General features: G+C 40.7%; 1 protein-coding gene across 1 annotated transcript; it reads right to left on the bottom strand.

Moving 5' to 3' along the window:
* Positions 1-4,257: 4,257 nt before the first annotated feature.
* lmo2 (LIM domain only 2) lies at positions 4,258-20,244 on the bottom strand. Its single transcript, XM_033038911.1, has 3 exons — positions 19,991-20,244; positions 6,654-6,869; positions 4,258-4,664 (listed from the first exon to the last, which is right to left on the bottom strand). Exons 1-3 carry the CDS (start codon positions 20,029-20,031, stop codon positions 4,445-4,447), a joined length of 477 nt encoding a protein of 158 aa, XP_032894802.1. The 5' UTR covers positions 20,032-20,244; the 3' UTR covers positions 4,258-4,444.
* Positions 20,245-22,808: the final 2,564 nt, after the last annotated feature.

Raw genomic sequence — 22,808 nt, 5'->3', positions numbered from 1 at the left:
TTGGTCCATTGGAGAAACAGAGTGGGCAGCTATCTGCAGAGCCAAAAGAGATGGGGGAGATATTGAACAATTTCTTTTCTTCGGTATTCACCAAGGAGAAGGATATTGAATTATGTGAGGTAAGGGAAACGAGTAGAGTAGTTATGGATACTATGAGTTTAAAAGTAAAAGAAGTACTGACACTTTTGAAAAATATAAAAGTGGATAAGTCTCCAGGTCCTGACAGGATATTCCCTAGGACATTGAGGGAAGTTAGTGTAGAAATAGCCGGGGCTATGACAGAAATATTTCAAATGTCATTAGAAACGGGAATAGTCCCCGAGGATTGGCGTACTGCGCATGTTGTTCCATTGTTTAAAAAGGGTTCTAAGAGTGAACCTAGCAATTATAGACCTGTTAGTTTGACTTCAGTGGTGGGCAAATTAATGGAAAAGATACTTAGAGATAATATATATAAGCATCTGGATAAACAGGGTCTGATTAGGAACAGTCAACATGGATTTGTGCCTGGAAGGTCATGTTTGACTAATCTTCTTGAATTTTTTGAAGAGGTTACTAGGGAAATTGACGAGGGTAAAGCAGTGGATGTTGTCTATATGGACTTTAGCAAGGCCTTTGACAAGGTTCCTCATAGAAGGTTGGTTAAGAAGGTTAAACTGTTGGGTATAAATGCAGGAATAGCAAGATGGATTCAGCAGTGGCTGAATGGGAGAAGCCAGAGGGTAATGGTGGATGGCTGTTTGTCGGGTTGGAGGCAGGTGACTAGTGGGGTGCCTCAGGGATCTGTGTTGGGTCCTTTGTTGTTTGTCATGTACATCAATGATCTGGATGAAGGGGTGGTAAATTGGATTAGTAAGTATGCAGATTATACCAAGATAGGGGGTGTTGTGGATAATGAAGAGGATTTCCAAAGTCTACAGAGTGATTTAGGCCATTTGGAAAAATGGGCTGAAAGATGACAGATGGAGTTTAATGCTGATAAATGTGAGGTGTTACACCTTGGCAGGACAAATCAAAATAGGACGTACATGATAAATGGTAGGGAATTGAAGAATACAGTTGAACAGAGGGATCTGGGAATAACCGTGCATAGTTCCTTGAAGGTGGAATCTCATATAGATAGGGTGGTAAAGAAAGCTTTTGGTATGCTAGCCTTTATAAATCAGAGCATTGAGTATAGAGGCTGGGATGTAATGTTAAAATTGTACAAGGCATTGGTGAGACAAAATCTGGAGTATGGTGTATAATTTTGGTCGCCCAATTATAGGAAGGATGTCAACAAAATAGAGAGAGTACAGAGGAGATTTACTAGAATGTTACCTGGGTTTCAACAACTAAGTTACAGAGATAGGTTGAATAAGTTAGGTCTTTATTCTCTGGAGCACAGAAGGTTAAGGGGGGACTTGATAGAGGTCTTTAAAATGATGAGAGGGATAGACAGAGTTGATGTGATCAAGCTTTTCCCTTTGAGAATAGGGAAGATTCAAACAAGAGGACATGACTTCAGAATTAAGGGACAGAAGTTTAGGGGTAACATGAGGGGGAACTTCTTTACTCAGAGAGTGGTAGCGGTGTGGAATGAGCTTCCAGTGGAAGTGGTGGCGGCAGGTTCGTTGGTATCATTTAAAAATAAATTGGATAGGCATATGGATGAGAAGGGAATGGAGGGTTATGGTATGAGTGCAGGCAGGTGGGACTAAGGGAAAAAAAGTTGTACGGCACGGACTTGTAGGGCCGAGATGGCCTGTTTCCGTGCTGTAATTGTTATATGGTTATATTACAATCTAGCACTATTCTCCTATTTTGCAACTAATATTATGCTTAGTGTTGTATTTATCATCACTATATGAATACTGTTTACTCTCTGCACTGCCTGTAAACAAGGAATTTCTTTGCACCCTGGTGTGCATGACAATAACCAACTGAGTTCTGAAATCTGAAATGTAAATTAGTGGTGACAAGAACAGCTCAAAGACAAGCTATGCTGTAGCAAATGACTCATGTCGGCCTCATCAAAGCCAAAATCGCTTGTCAGAAATTGAATGGGATATTCTTCAATTGCTGGGATGAATAACACTCAAATAAGTCCAGGAAACTCACTTAATTGGTGCCCAGTCCACCAGTCAATTCATTAGAAACAATGAACTGCAGATGCTAGCTTGCAAAAATAGACACAAAGTGCTGGAGTAACTCCAAAGTGCTGGAGTGGGTCATGGAGCGTCCCTGGAGAACAGGGATAAGTGATGTTTCGGGTCAGGACCTTTCTTCAGACCACCAGTTGAGTCGTTCAGTCCCTCTGTTACTAGCATCCAGTCAGTTCATACTGCCTACAAAATATACTTCAGGTCTGTGTTTATGTCACCTCAACAACACTTCCAAACTTGTGTGTCTGCCATCAAAAAGATCAAAGGCAGCAGGGACATGGGAACACCAAGTCAAACATCTTCTTCATTTGGAACTATGTAATCGTTCCTTCATCGGCTCATGGTCTTAATCCAGGTACTCCTGACCCCATCAGCACTATGGGAGTATCATCAGCTGAGGGGCTGCAGCTGTTCAAGAAAACATATTACCATCACCTTCTCATGTGCAAGTCAGGGCAAGAATTCCAACTCCAGTGATGCACAGAGGGAACATTGTCTAGTTGGAAGTGCAGACATTTTAGTTTAATCTGCTTTTAAACCAAAGTCCTGTGTGTTCCCATAAAAGTTCCCATTGTGTTTTTCTTGAAGGAAAGCAGATACAGTGTCTCCAGTAACCCGATTAATATTATGCCTTATTCAGCACAATAAAATAATCAAGTCATTATTTCATTGTAGCTAATAGAAGTGTTCTGTGCACAAATTGACAGCTATTCTTCCTACAACTGCACTGCAAAGGTATATTTTGGGCTGAGAAGTTATTTTGAGTGTACATAGGTTGTGAATGACACCAAGTAGAAGTATTTCATTTCTAACAATTGCTTCTGGAGGAACAGAGAGTAATCAACATAAATTGTTGTCCCTTGTTGGCCTCTAATAAATTATACAGGCAAACTCCACCTAATGATTAAGTCTTTAAATTATAACTCATCCATGATTGGAAAGAACCAAGACCAACAACACTGAGGCAGTCAAGAGGTTAAAAAAATATTAAAGTTGTGCATATTTCACTAGACATACTTGACTCAGCCTGCACTGCAGGAATAGGGATGATATCTAAAAGAAGGCATGACTACCTTTTCAGAACCTTTTACTAGTTTTTTTTATATAGCATATTATATCAAACAAACATATGGCCTTTCATTACCAACATTTTTAAAAATGTGGTGAAAATGTAATCCAGTAACAGTGGTGTCAATGAGCCGGAGATAGACACAAAAAGCTGGAATAACTCAACGGGACAGGCAGCATCTCTGGAGAGAAGGAATGGGTGACATTTTGGGTCAAGACCCTTCTTCAGAAGTGTCAATTAGCCAGTCTGCTTCTGCAGGTCCAGCTACATATGCAAGTGAATTTTCCATCAAAATCTTGGCCTTAACCTGGCCATCCAACAGTTCTCAGCAGGTAAACAGCTGTTGCTGCATCTCGCCTTTATACCCGTCTTGCTGAGATAACCATGTGTTAACATGGCAGATGCAACTGAGTTGGCCCGCAGCAACTTTAAATTAGACTGTTGTACCATTGATTATTTACTTAGACCTCGTTTGTACTTCTATGGTGTTAACAGACTCGTTATCCCAAGCCTGGCTGCTGTCCAGGTTGCATGCGGTTTCATTAACAGAAAGGCTGTGAATAGAGCTAAACACTGTGAAATCAACAGAAAAAAAATATTACTCTGGAGTTTACAATGAAGGAAGTTAATTAATGAAGCTGCTACACACAGCTAGGTTGGGTATGCTGCCTCCACAGAACTCATTGGTTGCCAATAATTGCCCACCGACAACCATAGTCCACCTTATTTATGGTGGGGAGGGGTTGCAAAGGTTGATGTGAGGGGGTGCTGTAGATGATGGCACGGAGAGGGGTTCTCCTTGACCCTGTTGACATTTTCCACTCGGGTTAACACATTGTACTCTGGCTTGATACTGTACCATAGCACATGACTGATACTGGGGATAATTATTCAGATCTCCATTGGGTTTTTCAATCCTTAATTCCATGTCTGTTTTTGAAGGCTATGAGGAGGTTTGGAACAAAATTATTCCGTCAAAACCCAAACTAAGGAATTCTTCAATATAATTATGCATTGCTTTTTTTTCAAATAACTACGAAGGTATTAAATTTCACTCTCTTTAATAAAGCTGTAGAAGTTAATAGCTCGCAGTAAATCACGTATAACGTCACAGCTTATATTGATAAAATATCTGTACAAGATCTTAACATTTACAGTCCCTTACAAATGCATAAATTCACATATACACAGTGATTACAAAACTCAGCATTGAAGGATATCTGGAGTAATTCTAGATCATCCCATTGAGTTTAGTCCATTCATAAATATCTTGTTCACAGACAATGTCTGAGTTGATGAGCAGGTATCTATCTCCCACGCAGAAATGTTTTTGACATGCAGCACATTTGAAACACTCCAGGTGATAAACCTTATCCTTTACTCGCATTGTCATTTCATAGGCTCTGATTCGTTTATCACAGGCAGAGCAAAGTCCATCTTGGCCAAATAACCTAAGTTGGAGAGATAAGATGTTAGTATAAAGCAGAAGTAACGGTGAAGAATACAAATTAAACTCATGCTCCGTCAAGTATATACCTATTGATCAACGAGCAGTAGTTGTTTAACAGGGTTAAAGGAGCACAGTAGGTTTCTCACTAAAGCACACAGGCTGCAAGAGTCCCAAGTTAAGCCAAGGATTCTAGGCTGCAGAATGGACATTGGGTCTGGCGATAGTTTCTGTACATCAGGAGTATCTAGGCCTTGGGTCATTTGGAAAAGTTCTAGTATTTCCAAAAATTTGCCTCTCTCTCTCTCATTCTGTAGATATCTGAGGCTGTGATTTTGGATTTATCAATAGATGAGACCACAGCACAAAACACCCTGACCAAATTTCCAGGCCACATTTCCAGCACAGGTAAGGAGGCAAAAATAGGAGAAGTTCAAATGCAAAACCTACTTAGTTTACTCACATACTTTATACATCTTGATTTAAGATCATAAGAAAAAAAAACATGGAATCGCACCCTCTGATGAACAACATTCAGAATATATTCTGTGATTGCTTGAAAGATACAGCATGGAACCAGGCCCTTCAGCCCACTGAGTCCATGCCGACCATCATTCACCCTTTCATACTAGTTCTACATCCAATCCCTACACACACACACACACACACACACACACAGTGGGTGCAATTTACAGAGACCAGTTAACATGCAAACCTGCATGCCTTTGGGATGTGAGAAGTAACTAGAGCACTTGGAGGAAGCCCATGCTGTCACAGGGAGAACATGCAAACCCTGCATAGACAACATCCAAGATCACGATCAAATCTGGTTTTCTGGCTTTGTGAGTCAACGGCACCGCCAATTGTGCCACTGTGCTTAGTGGGGCTTTGGATGTAGATGCCAACATTTAATGAGCTACATGAAAATAAGCCTCAGATGCGTTGGAAGTAATTTCAGAGACCCGAAAAGTGATAAAAGCTCTAGGATGAAGAATGGCCAATACATCACCTGGATTCAAAAAGGAGAAGAAAGCTAATTCGGGTAAACATTGGCCAGTTCAAATGTGATAGATAACATTTTGCAATTGATGACAAGATGGTGAAGTGATCAAGATCCCCAAAAAGATAAATTTTTCAGAAAGGGACATTGTGCTTGACAATAATTCCCAGGGAAGGTGATGGATATTGAGGGAAATTTCAAGAAAGATTCAGTGAAGAAAGATTCACTCAAGGCATCAATGATCAAGACTAAAGGTTATGGAATTAAAGATAATTCCATGTATTGAAAAAGCCAAAAAGTTAGAAAAGAAGACAAAGGAACAAGAGTTACATGTAACTTCTCTCTATTGTGATTTGAGTGATTTGGAAGTGGATAAAGTTACTTTCTGATGTAAATTCTATTCATCCATTTTTTGAATAAGAGTTAGAGTGTTCAACAAAGATACAGACCAAACTGGAATAGGCAACTCTGACGACCAAAGGAAGTTACTGAAAATATTGGTAAGCTCCAGCACCATTCAGATGGCTCCGATACTGAACTGTACTGTACTGTACTGAACTGATACTGTAAATCATTCACAACAGGAACAATGTTGGACAATGTTGATGCTTAGAATGAAAGGGAAAAGGAATGTTAATAACTGCATTGGTCCAGGAATGAAAACTCAACCATTTAATGCTTATACCATTTCCAATGACCACACTATGGTCAACATCATGAGGATCACACTGACCACAAACTCAATTGCACATACCAGATGCAGAGTTTTCACTCCTGAAGAGGTGTAGGCACTCCAATCATTAGACTGTGCTAGCACAACTCAAAATGTAATTTCTTTGGCCTTTTATAGGAATGACGATCACCACACGAGTTTAAACCTTCAAGGGTTTGCATGTTTTTTTTATTCAGCAGCAAAGAAAATGAAAAGTCCCTTTGCTATCGGCACAGAAACTTAAATATATTAAGAATTAAAATTCAAAGAGAGCTGCATACCTGAGATAATCCCTGCGGCAAAGCTTTCTGCCAAGTTTGTAGTAGAGTCTCCTCCCCACTTCTCCCAGTCTACAGCCGCACAGGTCACAGCTCAGACAGTCTTCATGCCAATACTGATCAATGGCTTTCAGGAAATAACGATCTCCAATATTCTGCTGACAACCGCCACATGTTAATAACGATGGAGGCATCTGCAGAACCTCATCCACTGTTTCCCTGTAAAGAAGCAATTGCGGTTAAAGGCAATTTATATTAAAATCCGAGCAAAATATTAAGAACCCCTCAAGTAATTCAGGAAGATAATAGGAAAGTTATGACTTTGATCTTAATATTCTTAGACTAGGCCATTCTGCTAAGGTAATGGAATGAATGCTACAAGTTGACACTGAAGGTAAGGAGATGAAAATGAGATTGGGCTGCCGATTGCTAACCAGTACTGAACATGCTCGAGAGAAAGAGCATGATAGGTGGTGATGAAATCAACAGTGACTTCAAGGCTTATAGAGTAAAACTCCAATAATCCGGCATTTGATTGCTTATACATCGTGCTGGTTGAGGCATCTGGCTCAATCTTTAGTTCAGAGTTCGGGATCCAGACCACACATCAGGTGAGTGGCAGAACTGATGTCGGCAGGAATACCAGCGGCAAACTTGAAACATACAAGCCGATACTCACCACGTTCCAATTCCAACTCCCTTTGAACTCAACAGCTATGTTGGAAAATGTAACATAAAATGATGACATTTATTAGTTTGCTGTTAATGTTCTGTGTTGGGCAATTGTGTCTAATTATAGATTCCTTCCCCAAATTCCATTTTGGAGATCATGCCCATCACATACGTGGGATTTGTCTCCAAAGATATTCTCCTAACTCGTCAAGTATGCACCCTAACACCCCATACATTGGCGATCATTTTCCTGAGCAGCACAAGGCTGTCAGACATCTTCCTGCACACTATGCCACAGATCTGGTCTGGGCAAATTCCCCTGCCCCACAGCAGACTTGACTTGATTGGCGATAGCCTTGAATTGATTTAATCTTGTTAGCCACTTTTAGCCATGGGAATGGGCTTGCCAGTTTCTGACATCTTCCCTTTTCCCCTTCTACTTTACATGGCATGCTGCCAACAGGTGGTAGAGTAGTGTACACTTCCAGCCGAGGGCGTAAATCCCGGGGGCGGGGGGGGCTTGAGGGAAATATGGCCAGTGCGGAGAAGCAGCGCTGGTGTCCCGTCAGTCCAGGCACGGCTGTAGATTAACCCGGCGAGACAGGCAAAGTTGAGCTGCATTTAGCGCTGGATTGAGCCTCCGAAGCCTCGCGCGTGTGAGTGTGCGCATGCGCGCGCGGCTGCCAAAAAATTGTATCCCCCCCCGTCCCCCGGTCTCCTCCATATTTTGATAGCGATTTCCGTGCCTGATTCCAGCAAGTCAGGGCTCAAGCAGTCTCACAGAGCCAAGTGTAACTGAGCTGATAAACCATTGCTTCTTGGAATGTTATTTATCTCAAAATAATGGACAGTCAAATTCATTTGTCAGAGTACCTCATCACTACAACATTGACATGGACACCAATATCTGCTGACCAATGATGACTAGAGCTCACTGCTGCTTTGCAAGTGACTGCTGTGCGGATGAGACCGGCATCCTCTTTCTTGAGGACTGTGTGTTTATCAATAAGGTCTGGAAAGGAATACATGGGTCTTTGTAGATGTTCCTCAGTTATGTAACACAGGCCTCTGTGCTCGTCATCTAAGTTCCTCCAGTTACTGAACACCAAAGGGCTGTAATAATAAACACTCAAATTTATTGCTAATAAAATATTTAGAAAAGCAAAATTGTTTCATGTTGATCAAAAATGAGGCACGGTCGATATACTGGTGGAAAAGGCACCAATGCAGCACTGCACAGCTGGTAGAACTGCTGCCTCACAGAGCTAGAGATCCAGGTTCAATCCTGACCTTGGGTGCTGCCTGTGTGGGTTATGAAGATGTTTAGGAGCACAAGTGCTGAACAGTGAGATTAAGTTGGTTGCTCCTTTTTGACCAGCAGGTGCAGGATGGCCCAATGGCCTCCTATATGGTAAACTTTCTATGATTCTACAGTGCCATTGGAACTATGCTCTTAATAATTATAAAATCATTTGCCAATTGACAGATTTATAGTTTTGAAGTGGCATGAAGTATTCAACAAGGCCAGCAGGGGAGCTCTCGTCCAAGTCTACAGTATTACACAATATGCTAGATATTTGGTAACGTTTATATTAATTTACAATAATATTTGTACAATATATCTATTTTTCTCCAATTTATTTTCTCAGGAAGTGACTTCTGAATATTTTAGGATTTCTTTGCTCTGCATTTACCCCACATAGTTAATTGGTGGTGGGAAAGAAATTCCAAATAATGAGAGGGAAAAACAAAATGCTGGCAGTCCCCGGGTTTTGAAAAGGTTCCTTTCCTAAGAACTGTTTGTAACCCAGATTTCATGATGAACATAAACAGAGTCTGAGAGAGTGCCATAGAAACAGCAGGCATGGGAAGAGCAGTCACCAGCCAGACAGCCTCACTGACTCAGTGTGTGAGCGAGTATCTGTTCAGCTCAAACCACCCCTCAAATTAAGCAGCTCGTCAATAGATTAGATTAGATTACCTTTTATTGTCATTCAGACCGAAGTCTGAACGAAATTGAAGCAGTCATACATACAATACAATACAATAAAAAACAACAATAAACACATATTAACATCCACCACAGTGAGTCCACCCAACATCTCCTCACTGTGATGGAGGCAAAAGTCTTAGGTCTCCAGTCTCTTCCCTCCTCTTCTCCCTCTGCGCTGAGGCGATACCCCCCGGGCGATGTTACAACTGTCCCGCGGCTCAAACACCGCGGCCCGGGGTGGTCGAAGCTGCCGCCCACCAGTCCTGCTGACGCAGCCGCTGGCCCGCGGCCGAACCCCGGACTCAGGCCACCACCGCCAGAACACCGTCCCAGCCCCGAGCCGGATCGCCCTCACGTGAGTGCCGTTACCGTCTCAGCCTCGCGCAATATGTACAGTTGTCCATAGGTCGGCCATTTGCAACCAGAGGAGGGCTTGTATGTACACGGCTAATCATCCCAATTTATGGGGAGGGGGGGGGGGGGGAGATAACTTAAGAGAAATAGCAGCGAAACACCTGAAGGCATTCATTGCAGAATGGTAGTGCAGTTGGTAAATGCGAAGATAACAATCGTGACGTTCACTTTTTAAGAAGAAAGGACTTTTAATGCTCAGATATTAAAGTGGTAGGAATGTGTTTTTAATGATCAACACTACATGTATGCTGTTCTATTATTGTCTGCCCAGTATTTAGATGCATTAACTTTTTGGAGGAATATAAGAGATATTATTTCCACAGAAACTTAAAAGGAAATGCTAGAAGAATATTTCACATAGTAGTTGAAATAACCTGACACAAGAATAAGCTGAGACAACAATGTAAATACAATGTAAATATGTCTGAAGAAGGGTCTTGACCCGAAACATCACCCTTTCCTTCTCTCCAGGGATGCTGCCTGTCCCGCTGAATTACTCCAGCTTTTTGTGTCTATCTTCAATGTAAATACATAAGGAGGAAAGATATAACAACTAGATGAAGAGGGAAAAGGAAAATTAAGGCGGATCAGATTAAGGCGTGATCAGTAAATCAAATAACCTGCGAAATGGAGTCTGCAGAAGAATCCCAACCCAAAATACCATCAGTTTATTTCCCTTCACAACCAAGTTCCTCTCGCACTTTTCTTTTTCCTTAAGATTCCAGCGTCTGCAGTCTTTTGTCTCCATTTTACTATTCCACTGCAAAATCTTCTCAAAGTATATCTACTTAGAAAAGGTTCTCCTCCTGTCTCCGACAAGAGTTCTGAAATCCTTTCTTACTGCCCCACCCCCCACCCCCCGCCCCCTCCCCACGAGTCTGAAGAAGGGTCCTGACTCGACGTCTTCTGTCCCTTTCCCCACACCGACACAGCCTGACCTGCCCAGTTCCTCCAGCACTTTGCAAATCGACCGGTAGTCATGTTCCTGTAAAGGATTTAAACTCTCTAGCCTTTCATTCTGCATTTTAAGTTAATATACTGCTTGTAGTTCACCAAGAAAGGTAATTGTAATGTCGCCCTCTAATCTCAGCCAAGGTAGTTCTTAATGAGTCCAGCATTTGGAGGGCAGAGGGGGAATGTGAACTGTGATGGTGAGGTTGAGGAGGCAAAAAGAATAAAAATTGGAAGGAGATGAAGATTGACCAGGCAGGAAGATCTCTTAGTGTTCACGGCAGTAATTTTCTTACAATCAAGCATTGGCCAAATTAGCTTAAACTACCATTTATTTTATTTACTGTTTTGCAGAACTGCACGTCAATACAGTTAAATGGCTACATCCTCTCCAGGGTGTGAGTGGCAATAAAAATGCAAATTCTTATTTCAGTGTGCAATGATGAAACAGCTGTATATGCATGGGCCATTCATTCCAGATGATGAATAACTGCTATCATTTTTGTTTCTGTCATAAATAATGAACTGTGAAGTCAGTTCAAATCTCTACTAAATTTAACAACAAAAAGCATTTTCTGTTTAAATTCATAATTTTTGATTGAGCAAAATAGCACTGTGACATTTGTATCAATACTTCTTGTTACCCTGCATTATGATCACCTTAATTATGCTAGATTGAAATATGTACGATGGAAGTTGCTTCAAATAATGTTTCAACTTCACTGTTACCCAACATTCATAACTGCCTTCAGCAAGTAAGCAAGTACATATTGCTACAACTACAGTATCCCCCATATTGCTACAACTACAGTATCCCCACTATTCCAACACTGGTGACCTGCTGTGACAAGAGGTTAGAGCACCAGTTTCTTCAATTTATTTATTAGATGGAACCTGCAATTCAAATAACCCAATGCACTAAATTGGTAAGAGTAGACCGGCCATGGTACTGATAACCCCATCCTCCAGGCACTGAAAATGTTAAATTCCCAAAACCATTTTTTGTTGCATGATAACATTTTCAGCAGCAGAGATTGTAAATAGCTCATGCTGGGCAAGATGTAGCCATCATTTGGGGAAAGAGCCTCATGTCCTGAGGTGCATTTGACTTGAAATATTGAGTTCTTACAGTATTCGGTTCAACTGATACAGCAGACCAATTTGGTCTTATTCCCCCTTTTATTTCCCTATTCCCGGTGTCTCTTTCTCACATTTCCATCAACTCCTCTATGGTGGGAGGAAACAAGCATCCAGCAAATACCTACACTCTCACTGAGAGAACATGCAAACTCCACACCGGCAGCACACAAGGCCTGGATCAAACCTGGTCGCTGGAACCGAGGCAGCAGCAGTCAGTGATATATCACCTTGCCACATGTGCAAAATAGAAAATAGAAAGTTTATAATACAGGAAGAGGCTATTTGGCCCACCATGTGTGTACCAGGTGACAAATGCTACTGAGCCTAATCCAACTCTCCAGCGCTTGTGTCATAACCCTGGTACAATATCAGGGCACTTTAATGCAGTGAGAGTTCTGTCTTACTAGCCGTTCAAACTCCTACCATCCCCTGGGTATAAAGATGTTTCCTCACCTTCCCTCTACTCTTTCTATCTGTTCCTTTAAATCTATACTGCCTGGATTTTGACACCTTGGTCAACAAAAAACAGTGTCTCCTGTTTATCAATGTTCCTTGATAAATTCTCCTCACAGCCTCCTCTTTCCAAACAAAACTATCTCCAACTAGCGAATGTACCAACTATAACTTTCCATGCTTGTAATCCTCCTCTGTACCCTCTTTTGTGCAGTCACATCTGTCCTGTAATACGGTGACAGAAATACCATGCAGTTCATGGTTGACCTTTTCTGATAACTTCATTTTGGCCTCCCAACCTCTGTAAGCTTTGGCTAACAAAGGAAGGCATTCCATATATATTTTCAAAATGCTGCCCTGCTATTTAATTACCTAGTCACAAATGTTCCAATATCTGTCCATTTCTCCATACATAACATAGTACATGGAAAAGTGCAGCACTGGAACAGACCCTGCAGCCCACAATATCTGTGCTGAACATGATGCCAAGCTAACATCCTCCCAATCCATTGCCTCTCCCCAAATGTACTCCCTCATTTCATTATATCAAATTCTGTTTTTACTTTTTCTAACCAACTAAATGATTTACACCAACCTGTAGTCTAATGCTTTCCTCCTTTCCCTGTCAATCAAGCAGACAATTTTTGAATCATCCTGAAAGTTCCTCATCATACCCCTTACATTTAAGTCCAACTTGCTTTGAATTATAAGAAAACTCAAGACACTAAATTATGAGCTATTTGGAACCTCGGACTTGTTCTCTAAATCACCTGCTAATCTTTGCTGTTTGCTTCCTGCCACAGCCAGTTTGCCACACTACCTTTGATCCCATGGGCTTATACTTCTGTAAAACTTAACATGTGGGTTCTTGCCAAAGAGCTTTGCTAAAATCCACAAAGACGAGATCAAATATACTGCCCACATCAAACCTCCACGTTACCTCATGAAAAATTCTATTGCTAGTTAAACCTAAGATGGCTGTCCAATTAATCTATGCCCTTCTGAATGAAAGTTTCCACTGTCTCTTAGAATTTGTTCCAATAAATTGTGCCCCACTGAAGTTAAACCAACACGGCTATAATTAGGCAATTTATCTCTTTCTTCTTAAACAATTGTACAACCTATATAATCCTCTGCTCTGGCAACACTCCTGCAGCCTGGAAGAATTGAAAAATGATGATCAGAAACTGCAATTTCCTCCCTTGCTCCTTTAAACAAACTGGGATATATTTCATCCAAGCTTTTTTATTTATTTTCAATTACACTAAATGTCTTAATTCTTTGTCTGTTAATATGTTTATCCATAAATTATTTCACATTTTTCCTCCTAAGCATCAGTTGACATCAATCCTCTTGTGATAATAGCTCAAGTATTCATTTACCTTCCTCATTTCTTCTGCCTTCACATTAATTGTCAGATTACATTTTATGCACGTCTAAAAAAAACATTCAACTTACCTTCACCTTAATTGCCTGTGTTCATTCATGCCATCTTTGTCTTGTTAACGTTCTTTATTATTTAACCCCTGTAGTTTCTACATTCTTCTCGGTTTCCTGTTGTTTTTAACACCTCATTGCCCGATAACTTATTTTGTTTTATCTTGCCCTCTATGCACCTCCTCAACCAGGGGCTCCAGATTTGGTGGCCTACCCCTTCTCCTTGCGGGAACACGTTTATCCTGAACCCCTTGAATCCCATTGCTGATACAAAAGGAGCAGTGCTGTATGTTTTATGTTTCAAAACTCTATGTTTTAAAGGCAAGATTAGAATCCTAGAACTACATGTACAAGCACTGATATCCCTATCCGTTCCCTTAACTATATAACGGCCCTTCACTTTAGCTTTAACATGCGAGAAATGATCAGGGATTGTCTGATCTGTTACATTGAGCTATGCAGCATGGCATCACTCTTGACAATTCTCCTCCAGTCCTGTACAGCAGAGCCATCTTCTGTGCTATAACCTTTACTCTGGTTACACTACCCAGGAGAGTCTTCTTCCACCACCATCAGTGTTTAAAACACAATGCAGTTTAGAAAGCAAGATGAACCCAAGTGTCTCCAGCATAATCTTCCTTCCCCATTTTGCCCATCTGGCAGTGTCCAAGTCCTTCCTGAGGTGTTGGACCACTACCTTCTGAAATGTGGTGTCCACCGTGACATCAGCTATTGGCCAAGCTCCAAAACCTGGAGCTCACACTGCTGCAACTGACAACACTTCCTGCAACCACAATCCCCATGTCCACGATGTGGGAATTCTAACACAAGGCCTAGAGTGTCCTGTCATGACTCTATTTCTTAGATTAATTCACTTAGCACAAACAAATAGCTTAAAAACGAAAGTACTGGCTATGGACCCTCCAACTGACTATTTTTGCTTGCTAACAAACCCCTCCTTTCCTCCACTTTTTCACTATTTTTGAACAATCGTTCCTTAATCCATGCTAATAGCCTTTAACCCCTGCTCTCTATTCCTCTCTCTCAGACTGTACCAGGTTTTTAATAAAAATACACCTTTTATCTTCCTCCACCAAATCCCCCTATTTAAAAAGTCCCAAGTTTTGTACTCTGCAGAAGTAGTGGTGCATGGATCTGAACCCTGTGCCACTTGCTTGACTGTACAAATCAGGAAAGTACAGTGGACAGATCTGACTGTGCATTACAGGCACATCGGGTGCCTTTTGACTTACATCAACAGCATTTTTACTTTACATCAACAGCATATGAGCAAAGCACACTTAAGCGGGACCCTTGCTTTTGCTGAACCTGTCTCATTAAAGAAACAGGAAAAAGCCTAGAAACAACCAAGTGATCTGATATAATGGTTCTAAGTAATGTGAGTCTACTACTTCATCATCAGAAATGGAAACCATACTGCTAAGGCCCAATAGAAGCACTGGTGGTAATTGATAATGCTGGCCTCCATTAATCTACCACAACCAGCTGCAATTAAAGATGCAATCTCACATTCACTCTATTCATCCTGTAGTTAAAGGGAATGCAGCACCATCCCCGCCCCTAGATTCGTGTTATTGTCATTGATAAACAAAACGCAAGTTTGAAGTCATTACTATCAGTGAAGAGATAGTGGCCAGCTTGGTATGAGAGAGTCACCCCTTAATTGGTAACGGGAAGAGTAAGATTCTGGAAAGCCTTCTTAAAGACTGGACCTTGTGGAAAGCACCAAAGATAAGGAGGATTGTGGTCAGTGCGGCGCTTTGAGGGAACTCTTCCCCCCTCCTCCCTTCCCCAATATAAAAAAAGGATTCAGAATTTTAAAGTAGCACAAGAATCATCCCAATGTCTACTGAAATGAATATTTTAAAAATCCCTCTAATAATGGTTTTGAAAGGAAGGGCATTCATGCCCCCTACATAGGACCATCTAAAACATCTTGCAATGCCTCAATTTCTCTTGCAAAGTGGAGGATGCTCCCCTTAAAATTCCATGGGTTCTGATGCAACCGAAGAGTTCTGTGCAGAGTCTGCAAATTCTACCATCGGAAGGAGAAGTGGAGCTTGACCAGGCAGGTGGATGCTCACTGCTTGTACTTGACCTCCATGTGTTCAGCAACTCCCCAGATACTTCACCATTTGGAGCTGTTTTCAGAGAGATTCTCATGAGCCAAGAACATTGCTCAAGATTCTTCTCTGTTCTCCTGTGATAAGAAAATAAATCACTACCTAAAGGGAGTACTTGTACGGAGTACTTGCTTAAGGATCTTTAGTTGAGGCCCAATCTCTGGCACAGTCAGCAAAGGAATATGTGATAGTCTGGTGCCTCTCTGGAGCCCGGCCTCATGTACACAAAACTTTGCCTGTGGACTAAACCTCAGTGACTGATTCTGCTGTGATCCAGGGTAGAGAAGGTGAAAGTTGGACAATTTTCCACGTCCTGGTTTTTGATTGAGATCTCAATGGCCAGCTATTGCTGCTCGACCTGCTCAGTTCCTCTAGCAATTTATTCACTATCTTGCCATGTGTCCCATTCATTCACTCGTCCTATCCATTTCCACAAAAAGCATGTCAAAGAGGATGAAATATTGCAGCGAGGACGATTTAAAAACGTTTTTGGCTTGGTACAGCCTTGCTAGACATCATCTGGACTGGAATTGTGTTTCTGTTGGATCCATTGGTTAAAATCACTGCCTGCATGATAAAAGAGCACTGTAGTTCCAGGAACTTCCTCAGTTCTGATACAACCATCTTGGTCCAAGCATTCAAGGACCCACCACTTAAAAAAACACAGACCGAGGAGAGCTTTTCAAAGTTAGTTAAACAGCCGGTGCTTACTCACTTCCTCTACCAAATACCAGACTTTGTTGGAAGTCCCCTGGACTCCTTTACACAAATGCCTATCTGCTACAATCTCTGCACTATCTCAAGCTACAGAGGTGTTGAAAAGCCCACCCCATAACTGCTCGCTGTTTGGGAGTTAATTTGCCTTATATGTCAACTAATGTGGCCGATCACGTACAACTTTTAGATTAAATACCTTTTAGATTAAAAAATGAAGAATTAAATATTGAATGTTATTTTGAGCTGCATCTCTACAGTTTCAACAAGAAAATTGCTCAAATAAATTAAAACAATCCTTTGCAATAATACAGCAAATAGGCCTTCCTATTAAAAATGATCACACTTTAATAATTGTTATTGAATTGTGTCTACTCTAGTAAAATTAGTCCCACCAAATCATGTCTCCCTACTACCAAAGGAACATTAAAAAAATGTATCAGGCCAACCAGCTTCATTCACCATTCAATGAGAAGATGGCTAATCAGCATCTCAACCCCATTTTTTTCTTGTTGCTGCATATCTCCTGATAATCTCACCTAACAAAAATTTAGGTATCGTGAATCTGAAATCTCCAAATATTCCTTGATCTTCAACCTCTGAAAAGGAGAAAAATGAGTTCCAGATTACCTTCATTTTTGTATTAAAAAAAAACTTGGGTAGAAGGAACGGAGACAGAGGAGATGGAAGGGAGAAGTGAACAAAGAGAAAAGAAAACTAGGTAGACAAGTGAGTGGGAGTGGGAGAACACCCACGTAACTCACATCCCCAGTTGTACGTCCGTGCACACACACACACATACACAGAGTCACTTTTGATATCTGCTGTGGAGCAATCTTCCAAAACGGTGGACAGGAAATCTTGAACCATGCACAAATACACTTAGACTTGTGGAACATTCATGACATTATTCATGAAAAGATAGTGTTTGTTTTGGAAATACAACAGGATTACACAACACATTGGGACATGTTTGGACATGATAGGTGGGGGTTGTGGACGAACAGGTACTACTGCACCACTTGAAGCATGCTCTGCCCAATATTTAGTTCCATTCACTTCCATAGAACTAAATAGTTATTGTGTGGGACTTTGTAAAGTAGATAGAGTACTGTATACTAAATATCCCTGCCTTGTGCAATTTTATCTCTGAGCTATTAGTAAATGAGCAAAGTCACAATGTTTAATTGATGTGATTTTTTGAATTATTTACAGCCCAAGTATTGTTTGGCAAGCTTAATCAGATTGAATAATATTTTAAAAATATTTTAAAATACATGACTCCTACAATCAATTGGAGTACAATATTTTTGCCGGAAGCGACAATTCTGTACAAGAAAAAATGTTTTTTTCAGCATTCATATCTTTTATTAAATATTTATTTAAGTAACCTATCAAATTGCATGTGTGCAGCATGGTAAATCCTCAGATATCATGGGTACTTAAAACTCATGGATTATTGTTAAGTAGAAAAGACATTAGCAGAACCTCGCAAAAGGTATTTAGATAAGTGACAAAATAATCTGTTTTGTTGATAGACAAGAGGAACAATTTTATGGAGAACTAACTTTTCAGGCTACAAAATAAAACCTATATGGTCTGAAAGACACTACTTCTGATAAAACAGTGTTCCAGCCATTCTGTGGTGGTGCCAGTCCAGATTTTGTGATCAAGCCATTGGAAGCACTTGGACCACCATGAAGTCAGACTACACCTGAAGCTTAGCTGAGGAAATATTTTACTTGATTGGCACGTTACAAATGTTCATGGTGCTAACTTCTTGCAAGAGCTGATTGTCCTGTGAGTAAAAAATTAGTCTAGGCCTTGCCCTCGAGTTTAAAAGAAAGAACGAGAATATTCACATGAATAAATTGTGATAAAAAATTCCATGGGAGATTGGTAAGGTAGATGGTGGAAGGATATTTATTCTGGCTAGGAATCTAGAAATAAGCGGTGGGCTCCATGAACGCCATTTGGGACTATGAAGATAAATTTCTTGAAATGGTTATATGGTTTGCTATGTTTTCCCGTAAAATGCTACATGTTTAGTTGCTGAATATATTGCAGATAGATTGATGGAGTTTTGCTCATGAGAAAGAGAAGAAAGGGCTATGTGGGTGTTAGAGGAAAGTAAAGTTGATAAGATACGCCATGATTTGAAAAACTGACTAGCCTACCTGCTCATATATATAGCAACATATGCAGCAGTAGAAACAAAGAAATGCAGATGCTGGTTCATACCAAAGAGAGGCGCAATGTGCTAGAGTAATTCAGCGGGTCAGGCAGCATGTCTTGAAAAAAAGAATGGGTGATGTTTTGGGTCGGGATCCTTCTTCAGATTGAAAGTAGGGGGGGGGGGGGGGGTCAGAAATGTTGTAAAAATGTTAATTTGCCTTTGGATTAGTAACAGTAAATTATATAATTCTGGAGTGCTGTTCTATGTAGTACAATAATAGTAAGATGTAACACATATCCAGTTAAGTATATAAACCTAAACTAAAGTCATTCTAAACCAAACTAAAGCCATTCTAAAAATTAATTTCTGTAGTTTGAGAATTACTGAGGCTCATCAGATGAATGCAATGTTATTGTTTCATAACAAATAAAATGTAACATTTTAAATGTATATACATGCTTAATATGAATTCTGTTACTTCAATGTGTTTAAAATTAATTTATCAATAATTTCAGCAATTTGTCCGTCATGGTTTTTCAGTCAAATATGCAAAGTTTAAAAGTTGAAATAAAAATGGCTTTAAGTTTAATGAAGTCGGACCTTTCTGAAGGGGAAGTTCAGTTTAAGATATCTCAGAATCCCCCAGAATGACTACAAAATATTAATATGTAGGTCATGGGTTCATCTGATAACAAACATGTTTATCAGATAAGCGTCAGATAAGATGGTGGGATCTATCTCCTGCAGAATTTTGTTCCACCTTCCTTCCAGATTCAGCAGTATTTTTTTTAAAGGTACGTAGTGTAGGAATAGGAAGGGTTCCACAACGCCGTGCCAAACATCAAAGGGTTGAAAGTCACAACAGCTGCTCAGATCAAATAAAATACCATATCTCATAAATCAAGACTTTAATTATAAATGTACTGCTTCCAAAAAGATTCACAAAAAGTTGGCATGAAAATAAATGTATTTCACAAATTGTTACCATCATCAGTCAGAACCCCCGTGTGTATTTTCGTTTCTTTTTCATTACTCGCTGGGCCACTATGCTGCTTGAAGATTTCGGAGATGATTGACATTGACATCGACTGTGTCTATTTGCTTTGACTATTTGGGGTTCCTGCCGCATTACACCCTTGTCTGAAGAAACAGCTGAACCCCTGATCCGTGCCACCGGTCCAGCACAATCTCTACCCCCTTCCCACCAGCTGAGAGTTGAAATGAGAAGGGGCCCGTGGCTACTTACTCCGCATTCTCCAGCGATTTCCTCTCGATTGCCGCTGACATTTGGTCGGGGAGCCGATCGGGGTCGCTGGCTGTGGGCTGCTGAACGCCTGGGCTACACACAGCAGCTCGGCAAGGCCGCTGGCTTTTTTATATCGAGCTCAGCCCCTGATCACACGTTTCCTTTTCCTCATCACGATTCGGACAATACACGGAAATTCGTGTTAAAGCCGCAGCTTTGAAGCGTCGCCAAGGGACTGCTTCCTCCAAAACAAGACTCATCACTTTTAAAGAGGCAGTGCCCCGCTACTGTTAAAGGCACTCTGCACATTGAGCTGATAAATAGCTGCATCATTACTGTTTGAGAACAGTCACCATGTATTGTCGAGCACCCAATTTTGCATCAAATATCCGAACCTGAAATTTGCATTGTGGATATTTTATGATGGAGATCGAGTTGATTTTTAGAAAAAATATTTGAATTTGAATACTTTAATATTAGATGATAAAGTAGTGAATGTGATCATCCCACTAAAATAATCTAAACACAGAGAACTATTCCTTTGCCACCAAAGTGATTAAATGAACAAACTTGGTCTTGCCAAAGCTGGATCCACCAAATGTCCTTTAAGAAGGAACTGCAGATGCTGGAAAATCGAAGGTACACAAAAATGCTGGAGAAACTCAGCGGGTGCAGCAGCATCTATGGAGCAAGGGAAATAGGCAACGTTTCGGGCCGAAACCTGAAGAAGGGTTTCAGCCCGAAACGTTGCCTATTTCCTTCGCTCCATATATGCTGCTGCACCCGCTGAGTTTCTCCAGCATTTTTGTGTACCTTCTAAATGTCCTTCGCTTATTGGAGGTAAACAGAAATGCTGGAGAAACTCAGCGGGTGAGGCAGCATCTATGGAGCAAAGGAATAGGTGACGTTTCGGGTCGGGACCCTTCTTCACTTATTGGAGTAGTTTATAATGATGGTCATGGATTCCATCAATTGCTTTCTCGAATAAATGAATGGAAAGTCTTGAAGGATCTATCCCAAATATGTTATTGGTACCGTCAGATCTTCAATTACATCTTGTTTTATTTTCGGTGTTTTTTCCAACTCTCTGGATAAGAGAGTAACATTAGTAGCTTGTCTTCCTGTGTTTACATTATGCAATCTACTAGGACTACTCAGCAAGAGACTCGTAAAGATCAGGGTCAACAAGTCAGTTGACAGGATAAGGGTGAGGAACGAGTCAATGCTCTATGCGATTAGCTATCAAATAAAAAAAAAGCATGGTGCGTGATTCACTTCCTGTAGTGAATGTTAATCAACATTAATTGGGAATGGAAACAGGAAGAGAAAATGGAAGGATGACCAGAGATCAAAGGTACTTGATGACCATTTCCTGTGTCTGAATGATTAGGATCATGTGCAGGCAGAGAGATTAGATTCATTTGGTATCATGTTCATTTGGTATCATGGTCAACACAGACCTTGTGGGCTAAATGGCTTATTTCTATGCTGTACTGTTTTATATCCTGTTCTTTGATGCCAATTTAAGAAGAGTCCTGACCTGAAATGCCATCTGTCCATTTCAATCCCCAGATGTTGCCTGACCCGCTGAGTTCCTCCAGCAGTTTGTTTTGTTTTGCTGAAGCATATGAATATGAGTTACAAATCCTGGCGGAAGTAGTGGGGAGTTATGGATGGGATGTTTGCAGAATGTGTTTAAAGAAATGAGGCTTCCACTGCAGTTGATGGTATATGATATTTGAAAATCTATTCACAGAGTCTGAAGTCGTTAGACTTGTGGTGTCACAGACACGTTCTCAGTCTAACATGTTGATTGACTACTATCTGTTCATTTCTCAATATCTGTCAGGAGAATCATTTGTGCCATGATTCCTCCCTCAACATCATAGATGCGGAACACTCCTGCCTTTTCCAGTTCTTTCACCAAGAACTCTATTGCGGAGCTGTAGGAAGATGAGGTGCCCAGTCTCTCCCAAGCTCAGTCATTGTTGGTTGCACAGCATTATTCAGAATAATCCCAGCTACTCCAACACCACAATGTACCTTCCCTTTAAGAGTTGCAGAGTAGTTTGAAGCAGAATAAAGATGCCTTACAGGGCAGTAATGTTCATTGGGCTTCCCATTGAAGTGTAGAGTTAATGAATGTCAGAGCTGGGTATGAAGGAACTACAGATGCTGGTGTAAACCGAAGATAGACACAAAAGTATGATTATGGTTAAGAAGATGCTGGAGCAACTCGGTCTCAACCCAAAACCTCACCCATTCCTTATATCCAGAGATGCTGCCTGTCCCGCTGAGTTACTCCAGCATTTTATGACTATCTAATGTCAGAGCTGGTGCAGTATAAAATGAATGGACCGCATAAAGTTAGGGTGCTGCCCTGACCTTTTTGAACAATTACACTGAGGCAATTGCAATACACTGGGGCAATTGCATCATGATCTGCAGGATCAATTTCAAGGCTGTCCACTTTACTCGCCTTTGCCTTTTTTACTGATCACCAAAGCAAATTTGTCACTGTCATTTTTGATTTGTCGGAAACTAAGCAATATAAATCATATCAGGAAAGGTTCCAAAAGGGCATTTTTTCAGATGTCTCTCAAAAGACGGAGAATAGGTGCAGCTTAGGGGGAAAATATAAATGAATACATGTTTATGCCATGCTGTATGATTAACTGGTCTTCCTAAATCTCTGGGTAAAAGTCTTTTGAGTTTGTCCAAAGAATATTGTCTCTTTATCTAAATTAGCATTTATCTTATGGTTAATTGAATTCAGTTGAGATTTCAGGTTCCAGCGGAAGATGCTACCCTCGCCCTC

Source organism: Amblyraja radiata, chromosome 20 (genome assembly GCF_010909765.2).
Source record: "Amblyraja radiata isolate CabotCenter1 chromosome 20, sAmbRad1.1.pri, whole genome shotgun sequence".
Classification (NCBI taxonomy): Eukaryota; Metazoa; Chordata; class Chondrichthyes; order Rajiformes; family Rajidae; genus Amblyraja; species Amblyraja radiata.
The sequence above is the reverse complement of the archived record's forward strand: the minus strand, read 5'-3'. Positions and strand labels throughout refer to the sequence as shown.